This window comes from Anomalospiza imberbis, chromosome 1, assembly GCF_031753505.1.
Source record: "Anomalospiza imberbis isolate Cuckoo-Finch-1a 21T00152 chromosome 1, ASM3175350v1, whole genome shotgun sequence".
Lineage (NCBI taxonomy): Eukaryota > Metazoa > Chordata > Aves > Passeriformes > Viduidae > Anomalospiza > Anomalospiza imberbis.
The window spans coordinates 109621511-109644366 of NC_089681.1; the positions used below are offsets into that span (position 1 = coordinate 109621511).

General features: G+C 39.6%; 2 protein-coding genes across 4 annotated transcripts in view; one reads left to right on the forward strand and one right to left on the reverse strand.

The window, feature by feature from the left end:
• On the reverse strand, positions 1-9693 carry METTL6 (methyltransferase 6, tRNA N3-cytidine). Of its 3 annotated transcripts, none has more exons than XM_068205499.1 (6): positions 9558-9693; positions 7125-7508; positions 6289-6423; positions 4938-5108; positions 3070-3211; positions 1-451 (listed from the first exon to the last, which is right to left on the reverse strand). In XM_068205499.1, exons 2-6 carry the CDS (start codon positions 7404-7406, stop codon positions 303-305), a joined length of 879 nt encoding a protein of 292 aa, XP_068061600.1. In that variant the 5' UTR covers positions 7407-7508; positions 9558-9693; the 3' UTR covers positions 1-302. The 3 variants fall into 3 exon arrangements, with proteins under 3 accessions (XP_068061600.1, XP_068061610.1, XP_068061619.1); XM_068205509.1 differs by lacking the exon at positions 9558-9693 and adding an exon at positions 9331-9453; XM_068205518.1 differs by lacking the exons at positions 6289-6423; positions 9558-9693 and having other exon boundaries at positions 7125-7517.
• Positions 9641-22856, forward strand: part of EAF1 (ELL associated factor 1) — an 18603-nt gene continuing 5387 nt past the window's right edge. The window contains exons 1-4 of the mRNA XM_068205527.1: positions 9641-9775; positions 13190-13284; positions 16627-16763; positions 19300-19466. Of these exons, the coding sequence (XP_068061628.1) occupies positions 9673-9775; positions 13190-13284; positions 16627-16763; positions 19300-19466 (502 nt within the window). The 5' untranslated portion in view covers positions 9641-9672. The remainder of the gene's footprint in view (positions 9776-13189; positions 13285-16626; positions 16764-19299; positions 19467-22856) is intronic.

Genomic DNA, 22856 nt, shown 5'->3' on the forward strand with positions numbered 1-22856 from the left:
TACTTATTTAAAAATAGTTTTTAATAAAAAACTGAGAATTGTTTATATGCTTTACCTGATCCTCTAACAATGTTGCACAGGTTTTATTTTAGAAGTAGGAATACAGATGCTCAATAGGTTGTCTGCATCACTAAACCATCTTAAAATTGAATCAGAAATAGCATTCATATTTTGTATCCTAGGATGGAAACCAACAAGAGGTACTGGATGCCAGCATTTTTGGTTCACCACAAAGATGAGCACACAGCTTATGTGCGAGCTTCCATTTCAAACAAGCAATGCTGTTGCTAATCAGCAAGAACTTATGTCTCACTGAAAGGCTTTTGAAATTTGCTTTGAAGAAACACTCTTGGAACACGCAAGTCTTCTTTCCTATTCACAGTTTCTCGCTGCACATATTCATTGACCACTTGCTCATATCCCTCAGCCTTGAAAAGCTGAGATAAGAACTCTGAAAGAGAATTTAAAAAAAAAAGATAAAATATTATGTTTAAGCTATTTTTAAAATACCAGACACCATTTATATAAGCATATGTTCTTATGTGTTACAGCATGAAAATCACACAGGCCTTCAGATTTCAAGTTGTTCTATGTGGGCAGACTGCTGAATAAAAATCAATAAAGATCTCCTTTGGAAACAGCAGCCTAAGCAAAACAGCTTGTAAAACTGGGGCTTAAGCTAGTTACTCAGTTAAATTTCCAAAAATTGCCACATCTCTTGTTTTTATTAAGACTTGTCATTCTCATTGTGACTAACACCAGTGCATTTTCCCTTTGTGCAGCTGACCTTCACTAGCTGAATATATCATTTACCACAAATATTTCACTGGTAATCCAGCTGTGTAGATGCACCTCTGCTCAAGGAAGAATAACACCCTATGTTACATGAAATTGCTCAACAGAAAAACTGACAAAATGGCAAAGAGGATATGGTGGTACCAAGATTCCACTAAGTTGAACTGAAAGTATTTTCCATAAACAAATTTTACTCAGAGCCTATCTCGCTTAAGGAAGGCAGAACCACCTCACAAACAGGGTGACCTGTGCAGCAGGAAGGTCTGCTCATGCTATTGACTTGTCATGTTAATTAAAAATCATTGTTTTTCCTTTCTTGCACCCGGTTCACTTACTCAGGCAGCAATTTCACAGTAAATTTAAGACGTTCTAAAGTTGTGTTACTTGACAGAAAACAAAGACATTCCATTTTCACTGCTCAGGGGGATTAGCTCAATGAAACAGTGATCATGTGGGTACAGGAAGCACCACCAGAGATGGTGTGTTGAGGAAGATGAGACCACTAACTTTGGTGGCACTGCAGGATTATATCAACCCAAGCTCACCATGGCTATAAAGATTGTATAAAATGTAAAATGGGGGACCCACACAAAGAAATACAAATAAACAGCACTCCATTGCAGACCTATTGAAATCTTATCGTAAGGAAGTTGCACATATTTCATAATATGCATTCCTCCACAAATTTAGTATTATTTCAAACACTAGAAAAATGGATTTTTTTCCCATGGAAGAAGTTCTATGTTGCCACCTAAGGCCAGACATATTATAAAAAAAGTATAATTCAAATCACCCCATGCAGCAATAACTTGGTGTACCAATGTAGTGCTAAAGAAATGAAAAATAGCAAGGGTTGCAACCTCTGTGGAAATCATGGGAGTCATGTCTCCAGAACAAAAGAATTCTCAAGTATTAAGCAATGTTTTTATGAAAATCTGTGAAATGAATGAGATCACAATGATTAAAAATGGGAGTAGAGGTGATCTGTGAGACAGTCACAGACCAGCCCAAGGAAAAACAATTGCTGACATGAGCAATATAAAATAAATTCCCTTTTTTCTTTTTCCTTCCTCTTCCTCATCCCTACCTCAATTCTTCCCACAAGGGAAACATGCATACTAACAAGGAACTTCTCATTCAGAAACTATTCTAAAACACAATAAAAATGAGATTTAAAATTCCACAGATAGGTCAGTCTCTTATTTGCTCCCTTTAGCATCCATTCTCTTTGTAAGAGCTAATTGTTTAAACAGAACTAAAATTCACTCAATAAATAACAGTTCTAGAAATGCTTCAATGAAGCTGTAGCACAGCCTGCATTATCTTAGATTTCATCATTGTCCTATGAAGAATAGGGGGAGCTCAGACAAGATTAATGTTTTTTATGTGTCAGAAGCAATTAGTTAATATGCTATGGCATAAAATATGAATAACATTTACTTGGCTCCAAATTGGTCTCTTCGGCAGCTGTATCTTGCTTTAGACTAAGAACAAAGAACCCCGCAGAAATAAATTCACAGCTCTTGTTACACAATGCTCTCTACAAGTGATGGGGGAGTAGTGAGTTTAGCATGAGGAACTGGAAGTTAGAAGCTATAGCCAAGCTATAATCCCAATTCATTGTGAAAGTCTAAGCAAATTCCTTCATGTCTCTGAGCTTCAAATTCTCCACCAGTACTCTGCAATAACTACCCTTCCTTCTAAACCATTATGAGCACTGAACAAAACCTAAATACTGTATCAAACAGAAATGATTTCTTTCATTGTCTTCACTAAAAAACAAACCCTAGAAGACAGAGTGACCACAGATAGTCAGTGCTATCCCAGCAGGATTTGTGCACGACCTTCTCAGTGCTGCAGTCGCGGTTCTGCTTCTAGAAGTCAATAGACCTCTTCCTGCTCACCAGAAATAGCCCTGCACAAAGAATGATGCCAAAAGAACCGCTTACTTGCTTCAAGAAGATGATCAATTCTCTTAGTGAACATAGGTCTTTTCCCCTTAGGTAACAAATCTGAATGAAATTCAGCAAATTCAGAAACAGCTGCTCTTGGAGAATTATAGCACATACAACAAGCTTATAAACAAGAAAGTGCTCCACAAAGTTCTGCCAGTCTAAACAACTGCTTCTTCCAAAAAAGGATGGTAAATGAAATAAACCACAATTTAACAGTTTGTCCACACAAATAAAACTTCCATGGGCATGCTGTCAGTTTTCTGGAGAAGGTGTGAACAGAAGATGCACAGAAAAGAAAGCACTCTACAACATGTCTTACCTTCAGTAAAAAAATACGATCTTGTCCCATCTTGTCTGACATAAAAGTTTTCCCCAAGTTTGCTGCCTGATTTAAACCTGAGCATTGCATGATCATACAGGCCATAGTCTCGGAACAGGACACACTTCCCTGGTTTTAATACCTGCCACATAATACACACACGCTTTAATAAGGTAACCAGATTTAGTCATATATAGGTATATTTACTTGTGTACACATACAGACATGGGTAACTAAGACAAGGTAGACTTAGCATAGTCAATACAACAGTGAGACAGATATCTATAGCTACAGAGAGATGTAGATAGATATAGCTATAGATAGATATAGATAGAATTCATTCCCTGTGCAACAAAAAGGTTGTGCAAAAACTGGATTGACTCTTAAAAATGTTTCCCCATGAATAAAAGACTACAGCTAATTATAGAATACTAATTTGGGTGCTGATCAGCTAAACTAGCAACACTCTTCAAACACAGAGGAAAGAAGAAAATATACAGCTTAAAAAAATTCCCATCAGGGCATTTTTTTCTGTTGGCTAGTATCCTATTCAGCACCTGATTTTGTTTAATGGTTAACAATAAACTTTAGAATATCGTGACATTTCTTTTTTCACGGGAGAAAGAAAAATGTTGCCATATGTTGCAAAATAAATAAGGAATCATTTTAGGAAAGTGCATAATAAAATTTTTAATTGCTTTTTGGTAAAGAAAGCAAGCTATAAAGAGTTTAAAATTTATAAATACATGGTCATTGCCCATGCTGATTCTACATATCTAAATATTTATATGAGCTAAGAACCAATCCTGATATTGGAAAATAGCTGGAGATATACAAAAAAAACCCTATTATTCTTTTTTCAAACTGCTAATAATAAGCCAAATAATATCAGAAAATACAAAACCCTTAATACACACATATGCAAAAGTAAAAAAATACGTTGACTGTTTTCCTCTGCAGTCAATATATGACATCTCAGGAAAATTCAGAACAATAACAATTCAGGTTGTTTAAACCACCCTTTGGATGGGCCTATCCTAGTCTATCAACTAACAAGGACAGCTTAGGGAGGCGAGTCTCTCTAGATTAATGTTGACTTCTGAAAACTCCACTCTTAAATCACCACAGGTCAAATATGTTTCATAATAACAGCAACATCCTAACTGCAGGTCACTGGATCTCTGGAAGTTAATTTTGGCTCACTATGATTCACACCTTACGAACACAGACAGCTCTGCAATATATAAACATTATTCATAGCATACAACCCAAGTCACAGCTTTAAAATTATAGAGTCATAGAGAGGCCTGGGATAGAAGGGGGCTTGAAAGATCACCTGGCTCCAGCCCCCCTGCCATGGGCAGGGACAACTTCCACCAGATCAGGTTGCTCAGTCCCACCTCTCCTGGGCCTTGAACACTTCCAAGAGTAGGGCATCCACAGCTTCTCTGGGCAACCTGTACCAGCACCTCCCTAAAGAATTTCTTCTTACTATCTAATCTAAACCTACTGTCCATTTGAATCCATTCCCCTTCCTTGTCACTGCATGCTCTTTCTTGTAGAAATCTCTCTCCATCTTTCCTGTAAGCCCCTTTCAAGTACATGAAGGCCATATTTTAGGTATCTTTTTGTTACACTGATGGTATGAATTAGGCCTCAATCCAAACAATCTCACAATGCCAGAAGGAAAAAAAGGACATTGTAAAACATATTTTAGTCCTGCATACTCAGTGCACTAACAAAATAGATCCATGGAATATAATATGAAAAATCACCATTGCAAGAGAGTAATTTTCTCAGAAAAAAATATACTTTTGAATTAAAAAGAAGGAAAGTGCTTTAAAGGCTGTAAAATCAGCTAGTTTTACCTTGTAAATGTTCCTCAGGACAAGATGCATTTTGTCAGGATGAATGGCAGAAAGCACAAATATAAGTGTGACAACATCCACGGAATCTGCTGGTATATTTTCTAGAAGATCATCTTTGGTAAGATCACACTGGAACACTTTACATCTTTCAGTACTATATAAGGCATTTTTCTAGGGAAATTAAAAGAGTAAGCTTTCACTGAAAATTAGCAGCATTTGTTGCTACAATAAAGTAAAAATCTTGTGAAATTAATCAGGAGAGACACACAAAACACAGTGGCAACAGAATATTAACCTCCAACAGGCGGCTACTACAATCAGAAATTCTTTGTTTCTAACTAAAATAGTCAAACTACAACTAGTAGAATAGTCTGTTCCCATGAATTTGAGAAGGAATGTGCATTAAGACAATTCAGAAAACATACTATTTCTGTTTTACTCCTGCTTCTATTCTTTAAAGAACACATAAATACTACTGAAAGAAATTACATAATACAGGGTGATGAAAGTAAAGCTCTTGAGCTACAGGTAAACTGCAAACAGTCAGGGTTCCTGTAACATAATCTGCAGCTGGGCTGCTCTAGCCCACAGTTTTGCTGTGGAAAATAAATTCAGCAAGAGCTGTGGAGGCAGATGTATTAAGTCATCCAAAACCCAGGGTACATGCTCAGCCCAACCTCATCTTGGGGTGCAGCCACAGCATCCCAGGGAGCTGCTGTCCTCTTCTGTTTGCCACAGGTATTTCTTCCCATCTTTCGCATGACAAATGCTGTCTGTGTCTTGTGGTTCTTGGTCACAATGCTTTCAGTTAACAGATATATAGAAATTTACCTGTGATTATAAACTGCATGAAGACTTTTAATGCCCAAAGCCCCCACCAGAACTACAAGGCTTGACTCTGGACTGCAGTACCCACGACTAAGTGTAAACATACTCACTCCTAATTAGGTTACAAATTCCTTTAACAATAATTTTCCCTGCCTTGTTTTTAAGGTTCTCCTTGGGACTCTGTTTATTAAGGGCAAGCTTCCAGGACAAACAAAATTTTGCTTTTACTGTACAGTCAGCAGAGTATATATATAGTAGGGCTACCAAAAAACACTATCTTCATAAATCATTCAAGTAATATACCATAATGCTCTAATTTGACACTGAAAAGCCAAGTCTTGAGCAATGATTTGCCTTCTTACACAGGATCTCCACTGAAATGCATCAGTCTCAATTTTTTTGGCAAAGCATATTCTACCCTTTCTACAGAAAGGAAGCCAAGAGAAGTCTGTTGTTACAGTCATTTGTAATTTTAGAAGCTTCTAAAAAACACTCTAAAAGAAGTTCCAAATATCACACCAACCTTCACATACTCAACAGCTCTAGGAGAGAAATCACAGGCATATGCAAAAATATTCATATCTTCTTCTAAGAGTGGAAACAAGCAGTTCCCAACCCCGCAGCCTGCTTCCAGAATGGTCAGTTTTTGATCTGCAAACTGGAGACGAAGCAATACAAGACAAAACATAGAATTTTTGCTTTCTCATAATATGAACAGAAGCACAGTTCAAACAGCATTTTAAAAGCTATAATCAATTTTAATAATGATTCTTCAAAAAAACCAAAGTAGACAGCCACTGCATAATCTGACACTAAAACCCAGACATCCTGATTTCCACAAAATTAGAAATAATTTTAGAACTTATTAATATTTCTTCAGTCATCTACCTCTTAAGTAATCAACAGACTTGTGCCATTTCTGTCTTGTCTTTCATTCAGCTGTAAGGAACAACAGATGCATCTGGCTATTCCCCTTAACTGTGTTCAGCAATTAGCCTGCAATTCTGGATGCTTTTCTTTAAAGCAGTGTACTGAAGTGCACCAGCTTGCACACAGAGAGACAAGCTGTCTGCTTTAGGACTCAAAAACCAAATATTCCAGATTTCATTCTCAGCATCGAGGATGCTATGGACATAATCCCCATCTAGTAAGGGCCAATTATAAACTGAAACTAAACTGGTGCATAAGATTCTGAGAAGTTATCTTTGATATTAAAAGAAAATACACAGGGCACTGCAAACTTTACATGTGGCAGCTCTTACCCAAATGGCTTTGTTCTAAGTATTATTAACTCCCCTGGAAACAACTGATTGGAAACAATCAATCCCATCTTTTACAGCAGAACTGTATAGATCTCACCTCACGACATGCCTTTAACTCTTGAAACTCTCTGGTTGTCCAGTGTCTGTCTTTGAAGAAGTTGGTGCTGTTTCTTTTGTAAAATAGATCCCAGTTCTTCTGTGCCTCTTTCTCCAGTTTTAGTTGTTTGAACTCAGACACCAAAACCTGATCTTTTGCCAGTTTTTCAGCTTCTTCTGGGCTAAGGATTCGAGCACTATGGCCTTTTTTTTGGAAAGCATCATCTTCAGTAGATGTTGTTACTATATTTAAGCAATTCGCTGACACCTTTTCTTGGAACATCCTAGATTCTTTCACACAAACATGAACACCAAAGACCCAAGGATGATTTTTTTTCTTTAGTGTATGGTTCCATCACTTAACTTAGGTAAAAGAAGTGAGGATCTAGAATCAGAATTAAAAATGAGAAATAATTACAGTATGCACTTACTACAACTTCATTGATCTGTATAGTAAAAAAGGCAACCCCAACAGGGAAGAAATTATGATGTCTGGCTCCAGATCAGAAGGCTGAAGGATAGCTTTATTAAAACTATACTATATTACATTAATATACTATTTAAAGAGAGACTATCCTATTCCACATATGCACTTCTTACTTACCTATCAACTAACTAACAAATTCGTGACTGCCTGTGGAGAGTCCAAGACAATTGGATCCAATTGGTCATTGAACCCAAACAACCTTCACCAGAATCCAATCAAGCAATCACTTCAGGTAAACAATCTCCATACCAAATTCCACATGGGAAAAACAAAGGAGGAGAGATAAAGATTTTTCTCTTCTTCTCCTGAGAGACAGAATTATGTCTCCCTGTCCAGAGAATGTGAATGCCACTGATCTGTCCTACCCAATGGACTCATATGTCATGATTTCTCTTAATTTCAGAAAATCTTCATCTAAATTAAGAACTGTATACAATATCACACTGATGTCAAAGTTAAAGAAGATACTCCAGAGTCTCCTGGTCTTCCCTCTGCATTCCAGAAAGCTACCCAACAAGAAGAAGATGGTGCAGCTCTAACTTTATTTTCACTAAAAGAGACTTGGGAAGGAAAGCAAGGGCTTTGTTTCTCATTAACCTCACTAAGAACACTTCAGAAAAAAAGGTTACTTAAGGACAGATGACATTTTAGAGTCACATTAAAATTAATGAAACTAAGTGTATTCATATTAGCATTTCTCCTTCCTGCTCTCAGCTCTGTGAGAAAACACTGGTGAAAACAACAGCATTTATAACACCACGTCACCTAAAGAAGAGAACAAAACCAGTACTATGGCCAAAATGCCCAGAGCCTGCCTGTGTCAGCATTCATCCCACTGCCTCCTCCTGAGGATTCACACTGGTTTTAACAATCACAGATGGTTTTATTTTCAGAAGTTAACAAAAAGAGCTTCACATAGGCTGGGAGAGGAGTCAAACATTTTCTCTGATGTTAAACTAGTTATGACATCTGCCTTGTCATAAACAAGCAGATCCTGGATGATGGAAAATGAGAATTAAATCCTGCATGGCCCAGTAACTCCCAGGGAAGCCCAGGTAGCAAACACACACCACTCGTGTACATCAATGCCCAGAGCCAGGCTTTGGTGTCAACTCACCAAAAAAGAAATGAGAAAACCACAACAATACACACCCTAAAACAAATAAACAAACAAGAGAAGTACTTCACTTATGTATTATATCTTATGATAAAATACATTCTATGACACATATAATGGATTAGATGTAATGGTATATGTGATACATACGGTGCTGTCATTATATATACATGTCATGATACAAACACAAACATAAAGTACAGAAGCGTGCAAATGAAGAAAAGAACTGTCAGAATTTCGTCTGGTGTCACAGACACACGCCCTTTTCCTCCAAGAACAGCAGAAGAGGTTATGAAGAAGAGGCTCCTTTGAAAGGATGTCTGTTCAGGAAGAACATATCCTCAAAACAAACAAACAAACAAGAACTTAATCAGCACAATTTCTGCCGTATTTCTCTACACACGCCTCTATCCTAGGCACGCTCCATTATTTCACCACAGAACGAGCGAGGGGAAAAACAAACGCAAGGCAGTCCTTTCAGTGACGCATCTGCTGCGGGGGGAAGGCAGCGCGATGATAAACTCAATCGCAACAGCCCATGCTTAGGCTAAAGAGCCTTCTAAAGGTGTCCAACCCAGAGCTAAGCCCACAAACATATAACACTTCTGTGTGATCCCCCGGTCCCCCCACCCGGACCCGGCTTCCCTCCAGCACCTCCTGCCCCAGCGTAGCCGGGGCTTGGATACCCCGGCAGGGAAGGAAAAGAAAGCCCCTCCTGCCCTGTCCTGCCCTACCGAGGGCGGGGAGCGCCGGGCTCCCACCTCCCCGGGGACCCTCCCCGGGGCAGCAGCCCCAGCCCGGCCCGGGGCCCCCGCCTCGCCCTGCCGTACCCGCCGGCAGCCCCAGAGAGGGTTCCCGGAAGAGAAAGCCAAGAATTTCCGGGAGGACGCCGGGCGGCAGCGCACGGAGGAGAGGGAAGGGACCGTCCGGGCCGGGAGCGGGGCCATGAACGGCTCGGCGAACTCGTTGCTGGACAAGGAGGAGCACCCGCTGCAGCTGGGCGAGAGCTTCGAGCGGCGGCCCAAGGCCTCCTTCCACACCATCCGCTGTGAGCGCCTCCCCCGCGGCCGCCTCTTCCTCCCCGCTCGCGTCCCGTTCCCCGGCTGCGCTGCTCCTTCTGCCGCGCCCACCCCGCTGCTCTCCTCGCCTCCTTCGCTCCGCCATCGCGGGGCTTCGTGCCCACTCAGCGCCTTTCCCCTTCAGCGCCCTGCTCCCCGCCTTTCCCTGCTGCCCCTCCAGCACCCTTCTCCCCCCTTTCCCGCTCCCCCTGCCCCCTTCTTTCCTCTCCACGAGTGTTTTTCCCACAGAGGGGTCCAGCCCAGGAAGAAGGGGAAGGTGGATGCTGGCGGGGAGGGGGTTTGAGCGGGGCAGGCCAAGGCGAAGGAACAGCTTTAGAAAGTTTGTCATTAATCGCTTGGAAGCATGATGAGTTCCCACCGTAAGGCGGTGGCTTTGCCATCTTATTTTGCTCTCTTTGTGGCAATGAACTGCAGGACAGGACCCAGCGTAGGCCCGGCTTGGAGACGCAGCCGGAGCATCCAGGGATGGGTTTTTAACTGGGTGTTTTCCTGATGGAGCAATGTGTAGCCCAGTAGACCTGTCCCTAGCTGTCCTGACTGCAGCCAGCTTTTCCTATCCCAGAAGAGGAAGCAGAAGGGACTCAGACACTTACAGTGATGCCTAACAAGTGCAAGATAGATCCTGAGATAGATTGTTTTGAAGAGGAACTCACTGTATTCCCGTAATTGAGTTCTGTGGGGCAAGAAATCTGAGCAAAACAAGTCCAGTTTTTATTACTAAAATGACTGGTAAACCATCAAGAGTAAATGTAAAGAATACTAAATTTATAATTTAGTAGTTTTCTATGAAAGTGGGGAAATATACAGACAACAGTATTTTGGTTTATGATGCACAAAAATAGGCCTGGTCTCATTGCCCATATTCGTACACCACAAATAGTAGTTTCAGTGCTACTGGTCACCCAAGTGCCTGATCCTGTGTGAATTAAACCCAAGCCAAATCTAGGTGGAAATACACATGATTTCTAGAATGGAAAGTGCTTCAATAACCAATTGCCTAAGGAATTGCAAAGCCAAAGCCCTTCACACTACAACTGGAAGAATGCAGTTTTATTTCAGAAGATCTTTCTGAATGCTCTGTTTTCCATCTGTGACTTTCAAATGAGATTTCTTCATTGTCCTGCTATATTTTTTCCCCTAACTGTTGTTCTGGAATGATTTATCTATTTATATTATTGCCAGAATGATTTATCTATTTATATTATATTATATTATATTATATTATATTATATTATATTATATTATATTATATTATTATTATTGCCATAATCCTCTTCATAGAAACTACAATGAGAGGATTTTGTAGGCTACATTTGTTTCAACCTTCTTAAGATACTTCATTCCTGTACTGAGAAACGGGATTATCCTTGAAAAACACACCTTGAAAACATTTGATTTTTGGGAAAAGAGCTGTCGGTATATTTGGAGGGAAATAATGTGCTCTCAATCTACATGAGGATAAGCCAGGCATGTGCTAACAAAATGAAAACAATTAGTTGAGTGTTTGTTTAAAGTAACTCTATATTGCTGTGCCTAAGAAAGAAGGCTGGTAGTGATATTCTTTTTAAGTTGGTGACTGTGCTGTTGAAACTCTTGATCCTGTTTTGGCAGACACTACCTCTTGTACAGCTGGTTTATTTTATTTAGCAAGCTTGCACATAAAGTAGGTGGGAAACAATAGCTAGAAACAGATTGCTCAGATGAAATTGAAGGCTATGATTTAATCTGGCAGTTAAGGCATGAGGATTAAGTCAAGTGTGTCTGATTCTGCTTGTTGTGCTGTCAAAGTAAAACTCAATTAAACATTAGCATCCTCTTAATGAGAATTTATTACAAGCCAGAGTTTGGAGTTTTTTTCCCGGCAAATGTGTTTTTCATAGTGGAATTATATTTTAAATTTGTTCTGAGGTATTAATTTCATAACTAATGTGGTAATTTAAAACCTTGATTATGAATATAATTGCACCTCTTCAGATGCAGGGATGCTAGAGTTGAATGCAGGCTTCTTATAAAAACAAACACAAAGCAAACTAGCCTATATCTGTGTGATTTTATTTCAAATTGTCTAAGTCCTCTCTCAAGATATTAGAGGTTCTGATAGGTTTTTTTTCTGTTATTTTATGGCTCACCAGCACAACAGAATAATGAGGGGAAAATACTTTCAATTTAAAAGGTTCTCAGTTCAAATGAATACATTAAACAGAAGTGCCTTGGTCAGGAGACAAAGCATTGTACAACGGAGCAAAAATACCTAAAACAAGTGTTAGTTTAAAGCCAGTACAGTGCCTCCCCTTACTGGTGCTTTCTGTCCACAGTGGCTTTGGACCAGCATGAAGCTGCTGTAGTAAGATCAGCACCTCTTTCTTTCCTCATAAGTGAGAGCTGAGATCTCCACCCATGTGGAGCTTTTAGCACTATTGTGGAGGCGAGATGGCTGTTAGAGAGCCTGAAATATCAGCAAGACTAAATGAGTTGGGTGCATGTTGGGGTGGGTAGAGGTGGTAGAGTGCCGTGACCTTCCCAGAGAAGTGTGTTTAAAAAGACATCCTGGGTGCCACGGGCACGACTCGCGCTTGCCGAGTGATTTCAGCTCTTGGGTGATTTCAGCCACGAGTGACACAGAAGGAAGGGACAGAAATCTTTGTATGAGATTCCACAGAGGGTCTTTCAGCTCTTCCTGTAAAGGGGTCCAGGCACAATGAACCCCTCAGGCAGGGAGAGCAGGGGTTTATACAGGGATAGCGAGGGGTGGGGCAGAATATCAGAACGAATGAGATGAGGGCACAGGGACCTAAGAAAGGGGAAGGGCCAATGGGATACACAGAATCAACATGTGGTAACAATGCATTCTGGGGGAAGCTTCTTCCTCCCCATGACCCCGAAGACCCCGAGGTTGTTGCTTAAGGGTTGTCCCTCCAGGGGACTGGAGTCAGCTTCTCCTCAGCCAGTTTACCTCCCCAAGTGTCATTAAATTAGTGTTTGTCCCAGAGCAGTCCTCAGGTTTGCAACTGGCAACAGCTAAGCAGAGCCCAGTGTTTTGGAAGTTGTTATTCTCTTGAGTTTGGTGCACTTTTGCACTTGCCTGTAAAACCAAGTGCCACTCAAAGCCTGGGGTTTGGAGAAGTCTGCTTTTGGTGTTCAAACACAAGATCTAGAACATTATTTCCCTTTTGAAAAGGAAGTTCAGAATACGGTACCACCACATGACTGGGTTGCTACGTGTAGACACAATGTACTGATGTGTTATTCCACCCCTGCTGTAAACACTAGTGGGTGTTTTACCATTCCCTATAATCACAGTAAAAGTATGGTGGCTCTTTGCAGGGCACATTGATGCTTCTGGACACTCTAACAAATGTAATCACAATTGTTTTCCTCTTCAGATGATTTTAAGCCAGCATCGATTGATACGTCTTGTGAGGGGGACCTCCAAGTGGGTAAAGGAGATGATGTTACCATCACTTTGCCACATATTCCAGTAAGTCTGTTATATATGTGCCCCTCTTTACTCTCCAACAAATTTGCAGTGTTGTTACAGTCTAATGTAAATGCTATTTTCACTTTCTTTCTTAACACTGTGGGTTCAATATTTAAGTAGCCGGACTTGTAGTTTGTTACCTTAGGAAACTACTGTACAGGTTATATTTGTAAGGTTGCCAAATTGTTATTTACTTTTGATTCCTTCCTTCCTACTCTTCCTTGAGAGACAAGGAGACTTTTACTATTAGCTGAAGCTGTATACCTGGTTCCCATTCATTTTTAGTGCTATGTCTTGCTGAAGAAAGGCAATGTGATTTGGACTTCAGTCAAGGCTGGATGTTCAGAACCCACAGGCAGACCTGTAAGCATGTTCCTGCCCTTACTCAGACATGTACAGATAGGGCATTAGAGAGTTCCCTGCCTTTAGCTTTATCAGTGGAAGCAAGGGAACAGTCCTGGTGAGTGGCCATGAGGTAGTTTCCCATCCACTTCCTTCCCTAATGATGCCATAAAGATCTGCTGTGTGAGGATGATGGTCAAACAGCAATAAAACAAGTGATCAATCTGTTTATAGGTGCAGCTGGTTTGTAATTGAAGATTCAGTGGTTTCCTTACCAAAACAAAAGAAAGTGCTCGTGTGCTGGAACTGGATTTGTTTATTAGCTGAAGTTAACACTGGGTGTCAAACCAATAAACCAGAATTCACAGACATCAATGGGTCTGGTAGCTGCAGGGGGGCACAGTCAGTTTGGAAGCCATGTGTCAGATCCTTTTGGTATTGTTCTCCCCAGCATGCCCGTGGTTTTAATTGGTAGGTGATGGTACTGTGATAATTCTCACTGAAGGAAGCTGTAGCCTGCTTCACCCTGCTCCTGTTCATTATATGGCTTTGGTCACCTTCAGTGCTGCAGCAGGTCACATACTGGTTTTTGCCTATCGAAATGATGAGCATGGTAGTGCTATTGGAGAGCAGGTAACAGCACAACTAACAGCAGCATTCATCTTGGATTAGTTGGAAATAGTGTTGCTCATTCTTTTTTTTTTTTTTTGTGTTGAGCAGCATCACTTGTTATGTTCCTTCCCAAATCTCTGTACTGAGGAGCTTAATTTGATTCTCTTCTCCTCAGTATGAACAGCCTTGAGTTCACTATATGCTCCAAAGGCTGAGGCAGCCAGGCCACTCTGTGTATGTTGTTCCAAGTCAGTGCTGCCTGTGTTATAAACAGAGAGCTGGAAAATACTTGGCATACTGAAAAAGAATCAGAGGTTTTGAGATTGTTTCATCCTGACAAGTTTCACAGAATTTCTTGGATGCTGCTTTGCTTCCCAGTTGTCCAGCAATTGGATAGGATTCAAATTCCAAACTGAGGTTTTCTTTTTGAAATTGCCTAATCCCTGAGAATATCTCTGATAATTTGTTTGGTGGAAGTATTTTGGTGTCTCTTGCAGCCTGGATAAATTACTATTTCTACATATGGATTTAGTGACTTTGATACTTGAAAAACAGTCTGGATTGGGGAAGGGAAAATTTCTCCTTGTTAGAGTACTACAGAAGAAGATCATAGAATATCATGAATTGGAAGGGTCCCCAAAAGGATCATCAAAGTCCAGCTCCTAACCCTGCACAGAACAATCCCAAGAATTACATCATGTGCCTGAAAGCGTTGTCCAAGCGCTTCTTGAACTCTGTCAGGCAAAAAATCCTCACAGGTGGAAACAGTTCTGTGCTGTAATCAGCAAAATCTGTAAGCCACTCTTACTTAGGCACTAACACAAACCTTAAACATTTAGTTTTAAGTAGAAGAGTGGGACTTAATTTGCTTAAGCACTTACATTTCTACTTACTGTTTTAGCCAAAATCACAGCCTTTGCTGCATTTGGAGGCTTCTGGGTAGAAGAATGGTAGCCAACAAACTTTGATCAATTTCCATCATGTTTGTGCGTTATATGTTTCCTGGCTTAGTTGTCAACAGCAAGCAAGATTTGACTTTAAGCTTTCTTTTTACTCTCTTAAATGTTGCTTTCCTCTCTTAAACGTAGGAATGATAAAAATGTAACATGCCTTTGAAGACTAGACTTTCTTGAGACATCCTTTCTGAATTGTATTTCTGAATCTCTCTTACTGTGTCTTTGTTAGGAACTCAGATTTTTCACACTTACTGTTCAGAATCCATTTTAAATTCAAATATATTCTATCTGTTAGCAACATGGAGAATAGGAATTGCTTTCAGAGTAGTTAAATTGTGATTGTTCATTTTTGCTATTCAGAATTATATATAGGAGAGTGCAGCGTTTTTTCATTTGCTCCCTAATTTCGGTTGCTTTCCTACAGTATGTGCAAAGGTGCATATGAATAAACATTTATTTTTAAAACCAAATTATTTTATACATTATCTACACATTACAGAGAAGCCTGAGAATGTTTCATAGCTGAGAACATAACCCCTTAAGTAACAGCTTTTTTGACGTGGCCAGGTGTGTATCCATGCTATTACGTGCAGATGGACCATGGATTCAACTGGCTGTAACATCAAAACCAGGTGTATGAGCCAGGCTGTGCATGCATGCAGTACAGCTGAGCATAATCTCAGCATTACCAGTTAGCCAGTGTGCACCACTACATGAGCTTTTTGTCTTTTTTGCTTCTCAGTCTAAGCCTTTAGACTTTTAAGGCTTTGTGTAGCAGTGTGTGGACTTGGGCACTTTCTGGAAGGCATCAAAATACCCCATTTGCCTTTTAGAAGACATTTCAGTATAATTTCATGGGCATATGCATGCTAATCTGACTTTGAAGAAGGCAGCTGCTCTTACATAGTTTGTAAGTGACAGTTGATTGTAATCCACTGTGAAAATACTGCCATATATATATGTAAAATATATGGTGCAGTTTAAATTATTTTTCAATTGACCACATATTTCCTTGGGCAATAGTTCTGCTACACAAATAATTAGAACTTTATTTCTTATCCAAACCCATGATTTCCAGGGCAGAAACATCAAGAAGATATCTGATGCTTGTCAGGGACAGCTATGCAAATTTAGTTACGCTGCCGTTTTGGGAATGAGAACTGTAAATAAAGGCAGCCATGGCGAAGATGTTTTGTCACTACAGAGACACTTAAAATGATGAAAGGCATAATATTGCTGGGAGGAAATGTCTGATCTACTGCACATTTTCTCTGTATTTCTTTCTTCATGAATGAGTATTTTCTGTAGGAACTAAACATTAAGTGCTTAGCCTCTTTTTCAGAACAACACATATATTCTTTCCTCTTAGTATTCATAAATTTTTGGACAGAGTAATATAACCAAACAAATATGTGTTCTTTCTTTGTACCAGGGTTCAACTCCACCAATGACTGTCTTTAAAGGAAATAAAAGGCCATATCAGAAGGATTGTGTTCTTATTATCAATCATGACACTGGGGAATATGTGCTGGAAAAACTTAGTAGCAGCATTCAAGTCAAGAAAACAAGGTAAAGCTGGGGACAGGGTTCTTGATAGGATTAATTATTGCTGAAGTTTCTTATTAAGACTGTGTTTTGAAACAGACTGGGTTTTGAAACAGAACTCTCATATTTTGTAGTGATGTTTAATTACTAAGCCTTAGCTTTACATGGCCAATTTTCATGCCTAAAAATGCAAATAGAAGTATGAATCCAAGAGTAAAGAATTTGTAAATTCTCCACAGCTGAAATGACATAATTATAGTTTGCAGTGAAACACCTGTGATGATTTGACGCTTTAGACACCGGCTGAAGGATGGGATGTGTTTCAAGAATCTCTAGTTAGCAAAAAAAAACCCATGAAAATACTAGACTGTCAAAAGGATTATTGGACTTTCTAGGTTTGTTCCCTCCAGCTTCCTGTGGGAGTCACGATGTTTCAATAACATAATCTTAGGGAACAAGAAACACTCATTCCCATATTGGATAAGCAATATATTAAGTGGAACACAAGTACAAAGCCTCCAGCTGGTGAAGGTGGGCAGAGCTGTAAAAATAATGGTTATGGTATTTTACCTAGAAGAATTGATGAAGCCAGAAATCCTTTCTGACCCAGTGCTCTCTCTGCTGCACAAATGCTACAAAGTATGCAGCTGGAAAGTTTTTAGCAGTCCTACTGCTCTACAAGTACCTGAAATGTCTGGATCTTTCAGCATCACTGAATCACAGGTTGAGACCTAAAGAGAATGTAGTCATTAAAATGTCTTGTGAAGAAGAAACTCTTACATAAGTTTAGAAGTTTTACATTACAAAACACTTTGTTGCAGCATAGAACCCTTAGCTGCTAAAACTACTAGAAATGTGGGTTGCAGCTTATCATTAATTGTCTGGGTGTTTGCCAGGAACACCTTGAGTTCAAGGTAAATGGACTGTAACCCTCCTCTGAGTCAGTGATGTGAAAATTCATCCATGTAGCATTCATCTTGTCCAGTGGATATGAGCACATCAGAGATGAGATTTGAATTCCCAATTTCAGTTCTGCCAGACTTTGTCCAGGTGAAGCTTAAATCAGAAGGGAGCAAGTAAGTGCAGGAGGGCTTGAGTTCTGTGAGATGTTTGGTTACACCGAGTTCTGAGTCTGGTGTGAGGAAAAATACTCCAATTTTTCTTGGACAGAGGGAGGGTAGTAAAAAGTTTGGGGATCCCTGTTTTGATGAATAGTGCTTTGCAAAGTAATTGATTTTCTATATCAGAAGTGCCTTATATTTTCCATGGCTGCTCTGATCTTTAATGACCTGTTGATACTCTGTGGGACCAGGGCTTTTAGTGTTAATACCTTGATGACATTAACAGGGGAGTAAGTGAACATAAAACCATCTGTAGTTCCAAGAGCATAATTAATACTAGAAATATTTGAGTTTTACTTCCCGCTTGATACAGTTAGTATCTTCCCAGCTCCTCACTTCTGCTGTAGATGGACTGTAAGCTGCATTAATGTGGTATCCAACAGCTGCATGTCACTGATGAATGAAGAGGGGGTTCTGTGTGAGGCTGAATCTAGAGTTCACTGAGGCACAGAGATAGCCCAGAAAATGCTCCATGTAGCAGCTCTGGTACCACAGGTGGTTTAGGTGAATTCCCAGGAAGTTCAACATGGCCTAGTTTAACTTATCTCGCAGTTTCCAGACACAAAGTGTAACACTGCTGAACTGGGACCCTCCTAGAACAGAAACTGAGCTCTAATATCCACAAGCTGCTTCTGTGCTGCACTGCACAAAGCCATACCCCAAAGGCTTTGCTGCTATGCTATACCACACCCTTTAACCTTATTATGGTGTACTGTAAAGGAACCTACTTTGGGTTAGCGGTTGGTTTTTTGGGTTTCTTTTTCTGCCAAGGGTATTGACTGTTCTGCAATCTCAGTCACATCATGAGTTCAGTAAAAGGCAGAAATACCTGGTTTGAACTTAACAGGTTGGCATAGTGTTATTCTGGAGACTATTTTCCACTAAGGAAACAGCTTAAACTGTTTTGAAGGGCTAACAGCAAATGGATAAAGCCCAGGAATTAAATGCTTGTATGCTGTATTTAGCAGTAAGAATGATTACTCTAGTGAAGTTGACCTCTAAGAGAGTTCAGTTTGAGATTATTTAATTGCAAGTGAGAAAATTGTTTCTTTTGCTGTGATTATTTTAAGCAGGATTTTGTTGTGAATGGATTTGTAGTTACTTTAAATTACTATTATTGATTATTCTTTTTTTTAAATACAAATACTAATTGCTAAATTAAAGCCTTCATTGTTGTTCAAGTAGAGAATTTGGCGTCACTGAACCACATCTGGATTTGAAAATACATTTTGTAAGGATGTTGCGGTGTAGTTGTATATGATTCTTTGTTATTGAAAGTAAGTGTTGCATACAGAAAGCTGTAATTCAGTCTTCATCTTTGTAAAACAAATCAGAGATCTGTACAAAAGGAAGTCACGGATGATGCATTAGCACAGGGATATTGAAAAAGCTGGACATAGTTGCACAGTACCACTAAACGTGTCTGGTTGTTTCTTCAGAGCAGAGGGCAGCAGTAAGATCCAAGCCCGAATAGAGCAACAGTCTGCCCGAGCATCTCAGCCTCCTTCACAGTTCAGAGCCCCAACCAAGCCAGCAGTTGGACCTAAAACTTCTCCTTTGAAGGATAATCCTTCACCAGAGCCCCAGCTGGACGATATTAAGAGAGGTAAAGAAGAGTTTGTAGTTGCTTTGTCTTTCTTCTTTATAATAAAAACAATGGCTGTGCAATTTCTAAAAACATTCAGGGATTAAAAGATGGTACTTGACAGCTGTGTTAACTTCTTTATATCTTGTTTCTTTATTCATCTTAGTAAAGTGATTCTTTATTCTCTTCTACTAGAATAGATATTTATACTGCCATCTTCTCTGGCATGAGAAAACTTCCTCTGTCTGGATTATTTTCTCTCTTCCAAACTATTTCTCTGTTTGGAATAGAAGAAAAGAAATTAATGTGAATTCAGAAACCTGTAGCTCAGTGCTGGACCAATTGCATGGATGTCCTAGGCCACCACAGCAGCAGTAACAAAGCGTAATGGTCCAAGGTCTCCTTATGCAGTCAAGTCACCTGGAGAAAGTTACCCTGCACTGAGTAAGGTTGGTGGGATGGAAGGGCTAGGCAGCTGTGTTCCCAGTACAAGACAAGCTTGCACCATGCCAAGCAATGCCAGTATTGAGGAATGAGAGAGTGAACAAACCTGCAGCTTACCCTCTTCCACAGCCACTCCTTTGCAGCATTGACACACATGCCATATGGCTGCTAAACTTCTATTTAAAAAGTACCTTAAAGGAATGCTTGGCTCAACTCACTCTTCTGCTCAGGCAGTGCTTTGTCATAGTGTTCTGCTGTGCTTAGGATGCACTTTCTTTGCCCATGCCTTTCTTTTCCTACTGATGTGATACCTGTTTTTGCTGTAGATAATACAGTCAGGATAAGGAAGACTTTAAATTTTTGTTTGGTTCTTCTCTGGCACCGACACCAGACACAATTATTTTATTTTAAGCTTGTTCTTTCTGTCTGGTTTGTTGGTTTGTTTTTTTTTTTTTTCTCGGTTTCTTTCTCTTTTTTCTCTGTTTCACATGGCTGTTTTTGTATGTAGACTTAGTCTGTGTTAATTGCCCAGATGAAGTTAATTACTCAGCAGGATATTTTTTCACTTCATGGTAATCACTAGGTGACATTTTTGCTGCTAGGCTATGTGTTTGCATAGGTGCTGACTGGTCTCACTTTTCTGCTGTAGTAGTGTTTTCAATACTTGGATGCTGGTCAGCAGCCAGAATCAACATCTGAGAGATTCTGTTAGCTACAGTTCCCTTAGCTGCATTGTTATTTTTATTTTCTGTATAATAAGTAAAGAAAAAGATAATAGATGATATATCACTTTTTTAAATTAAATCAGTTGTGGATTTTAAATGTCTTTTCCTGTAGGGTGTAATAAGTTACTTAACCTTTGGGGCACTCTTTTGTATACATACAGCAATTTGTAAAGGTTGTATTACAGTAAAATAATTACATTTGTCTGAGGTGACACCTATTCTAAAAGATCATTTAATAGTGGTCTAAAGTATAAGTCACATTGTTCAGAGCTATCCTAATATTTCTTTGCCACCTGATAATCTTTTATATGAAAGTACCTCCAAATAAATAACCTGTGGGGTTTTGTTTCCAAAATCAAGGGTTGTACAAAGTTGTAGAAAGCCACAGAAGAGCCAAAGGCTTGGGTTTCATTGTTTTTTGCTTACAGTCTATAACTTTTTCCAGCACTGATGATCTAGACTGTCAGCATTGCTAAACCATTTATATCATAAGAACATATCATTCCACAATGAAATGTAGACAATGACCTGTAAAAGCTGTAAGGTAATCTGCAATCCTGTTATCTTCCCTTAATGTATGTCTTTATGGACACAGACTTGTAAGCTCTGAAGAGCCTGTTTTCTTTCCATTCAAGCAGTAGCTTTCGTTTTGGTTGAGGTGCTTCCTCTGTACGAAAGAAAGACCAACAGAAAGCTGAAATTCTGTGGGTTTTGTTTAATGAACACAGCACAGAACTTAAAATTCCCAAAGGAGCTTCTTGAAAGGATCTTTGGCACTCTCCTGCTTCCAGTATGCCCTACTTAAGGGTGTGGTGAGACACGCAGTCTTCATGATGTTTCACAGTAGTTTTAAGGTAACCTCAGTGCAGGTTTCTGCTTTCCCTGGTACCCTCAACTGTGCATTTTCATCGCTCCCTTACAGATGAGCTGGAAATGAGCTTTCAGGTAGGTCAGTTCTGTCCCAGTACACAGCTGTCCAAACAACAGTGTCTGAGGACAGAGTCAGAACATCTGGGAATTGAACCAGTCCCTTCCTTCATGGACAGAGGTTTTTTGGAGGCTGTGTTGAGGGTTTTGCACAAGTGGAATCCTTTCCTCTTCAAGCTTCTATATTGTCCTTGTGCCTGAAGGGAGCATAGGAGAGGGTAGGAGCTTGTTCTTTTGAACACTCAGCTTCATCTTATAATGTCTCATTAAGCTGTGGACGTTTGCAGACATATACCACAATGCAGCCATTTATTTGCACAAAATATATAATTGACATTTATCAGACCTATTTGACCACAGCAGAAATGTTTTTATCAGCATTGACATAATTACAGCATACAACATATTGATATATGTCAATAATATTGAAAAATTACAGCATGCAATAATATTGACATGATTACAACATTTGAGAAAAAAACCTCACAGAAACATATTTCAGGTTTGAAGACTCAGTGCTTAAAAATCTGAGCAGATTTTATTTACCTGAAATGTAGCTGTGGTGTGAGAAGCTTATGCCATAGCACTGTTTGTCTCTCAAGAACACCTCAATCAAATTTTCTGCACATCAGTATAAAATACTACCTCTTCTAGCTGCCGTCTCCACATGCTCAGGGTAACAGTATCAAGTTGATTTCTCCACCTTGCATTCTATTATTAACAGTAAGTGTTCTGATACAGGCATTCAAACTTAACCCTCCCTAAAGCTGAATGACTTTTTTCTGGAAGTCCTTGGTATTCCTGCAGCCTAAGGCGAAGGCTTCAGTTAAAAAAATCTGCCTAACCTATTGGAATTGAGAGAAGAAGTAGGAACACTCTTAAGGTATTTGATAGTGAATATATACAGAAGACAGCCCTGTTGAGAAAGGCTGTTCTGTTTGGATAATGATTTCTGACCTTGACTTTTTTTTTTTACTCTAAAACTTGCATTGCCTGCCAGTGTAAAACAGTCATTTTGTCTTGAAAGAAATTTTACAGCTGTAACATGAAATGTAGAGAAGTTAATGTTCCCAAAGCAGTGTCAGCCTTTTCAGATGATGTAGACTCAATTAAGGCAAGTATTCAAAGCTGTACTGTACAGAAAGCTTTTTTAAAAGTAACTGCTGCACATCCTGACTCGTCATCTTTTAAACTACAAAGACACGTCGACATGGGTGTTTGATCTTACGGCACAGAAAGATCGAAGAAAGGTCAAATTCTTTCGCTGTTCAGCTTAGAATATATGTACACACACACACACAACTATTTTAATTGG